At 58.9% G+C, this 1,781-nt stretch overlaps 1 protein-coding gene across 1 annotated transcript in view; it reads right to left on the reverse strand.

Moving 5' to 3' along the window:
- CDK10 (cyclin-dependent kinase 10) overlaps positions 1–1,781 on the reverse strand; it is a gene marked incomplete at its 5' end in the record, with an annotated part of 2,784 nt that overhangs the window by 487 nt on the left and 516 nt on the right. The window contains 6 exon segments of the mRNA XM_010012155.1: positions 11–196; positions 306–365; positions 480–549; positions 669–721; positions 1,071–1,138; positions 1,540–1,703. Of these exon segments, the coding sequence (XP_010010457.1) occupies positions 11–196; positions 306–365; positions 480–549; positions 669–721; positions 1,071–1,138; positions 1,540–1,703 (601 nt within the window).

The following is a 1,781-nucleotide window of genomic DNA, read 5'->3' on the forward strand; positions in this document are numbered from 1 at the left end:
CACAGGTCAGGGTGTGAGGTGGAGGCAGGGAAGGAGGGCAGGGGAGGGCAGGGAGCAGGGGACTGCTCTCACCGGCCAGATGTTTTCATTGGGTGTCCCCAGGAGCTGCACAATGAGATCAATCTGGTGTATCTCAGAGGTACCCGGCAGCAGTGGCGTGTGTGCCAGCAGCTCGGCGAGGATGCAGCCCGCAGCCCTGCAGGGCAGACAATGTGCAAATCAGTGGAGACAGGAAAAACCCCTCCACTGATCCACCCTGTGGTTTTGCAGCCCCTTTTCCCAGCACCCTCCTGCCCTGCCCTTACCACATGTCAATGCTGGTGGTCTGGGTCGCCATCCCCAGCAGCAGCTCAGGTGCTCGGTACCTACGCAGGAGACAGCAGTGACCCAAGGGGACAAAGGAAGCCCCCGCTGCACCGCGAGGACTTGCAGTGTCGCACTGAGCCAGCACAGCTCCGTCCCCAGCACCAGCCACTCACCAGAGTGTGACGACTTTGGGGGTCATGGGCTTTGGTGGTGTTCCATAGGTGCGTGCCAGTCCAAAATCAGCTGCAACAGAGACTCGGGATCAGGAGGAAGCTCCTGGCTCCAGCTGGGTCACGGAGCAGAGGGAGAGCTGTGGGCACAATCCGTGTCAGGAGCTGGACTGGCAGCAGCTGGGGGCTCACCTATCTTCACACAGCCTTTGTCAGTCATGAGCAGGTTGGACACCTTCAGATCCCTGCCAGGGAAGAGCAGGTCAGTGGCTGGTCAGCAGCACCCTCCAGGCGCAGCTCCTCCTGTACCTGTGTCTCCTCAGGGATGCATATCCGGGGCTCACAGGCAGCTACAGAGCCCCGGAGCCAAGTGATCACAAGGAGGAGCAAATCCCATAATTCATCCAACTCTCCTTGCCCCAATCCTGCTCCCACACGGAGCCACCAATTCACATCAAAGCCCCACACAGAGCTGCTTTTCCCCAGGCATGGGTGTGGGAGGTGAAGAACGTTGTAGGCTGAGAGCTTCCTCCCTTCAGCTCCTACTCCCTGTGCCCCCTTCCTCACTTCCCACATTCATCCCACCATTCCCACCTGTGGATGACGTAGTTCTCGTGAAGGTACTGCAGGCCCTTGAGGACTTGCAGGATGATGCACTTCACCTGCAGACAGAGGACAGGAGCATCCACCTCTGTGAGGGCAGCACCAACAAACCCCCAATGGTTAAACCCGCTTGGGTGCCCTCCAGCCTTCCCTGTATGTCACTGCTCTGCAGTGTGTAAGTCCCCATGTCCTCCTAGAGCACCTCATGGGCTGCCTGGGGGCACATTTTCTCCCAGCTCTGTTGCCCTGACAGTTTGTTCCAGCCCAAAACCCAGCCTGGAATTCTTCAACAGGCAGCTAAGCCCAGGCTCCACACACAGCCCAGGAATCCCGGCTCCCCTGGCACTCCCCAGCCCTGCTGAAGCCCAGCACAAGGCCCAGGGAGCCCACCCTGGTGCCCAGTGTGATTTGGAAGTACCCTCTCAGGGGTGATGTACCTAAAGCCTGGCCTGATCTTTACCTGAGCCTCTGAAAAAGGTGTCTGCATGTTCTCAAGAAGGCTGGCTAGGTCCTGCTCGCAGTAGCCCATCACCAGGAATATACTGTCATAGACAAGACACAGTCAGGACTCTTCCCCACGTCGCTTCTCCAGTGTCCCAGTGCACGTCTGCACTGAGAGGGGCAGTATAGGCGACTGAGCAGGGTCTGAAAGGCAGAGAGGACGGGAGACAATGGGAGGCCAGAGGGGGGACTCCCACCTCT

The sequence above is a fragment of the Nestor notabilis genome, unplaced genomic scaffold (assembly GCF_000696875.1).
Source record: "Nestor notabilis isolate BGI_N333 unplaced genomic scaffold, ASM69687v1 scaffold17063, whole genome shotgun sequence".
Lineage (NCBI taxonomy): Eukaryota > Metazoa > Chordata > Aves > Psittaciformes > Psittacidae > Nestor > Nestor notabilis.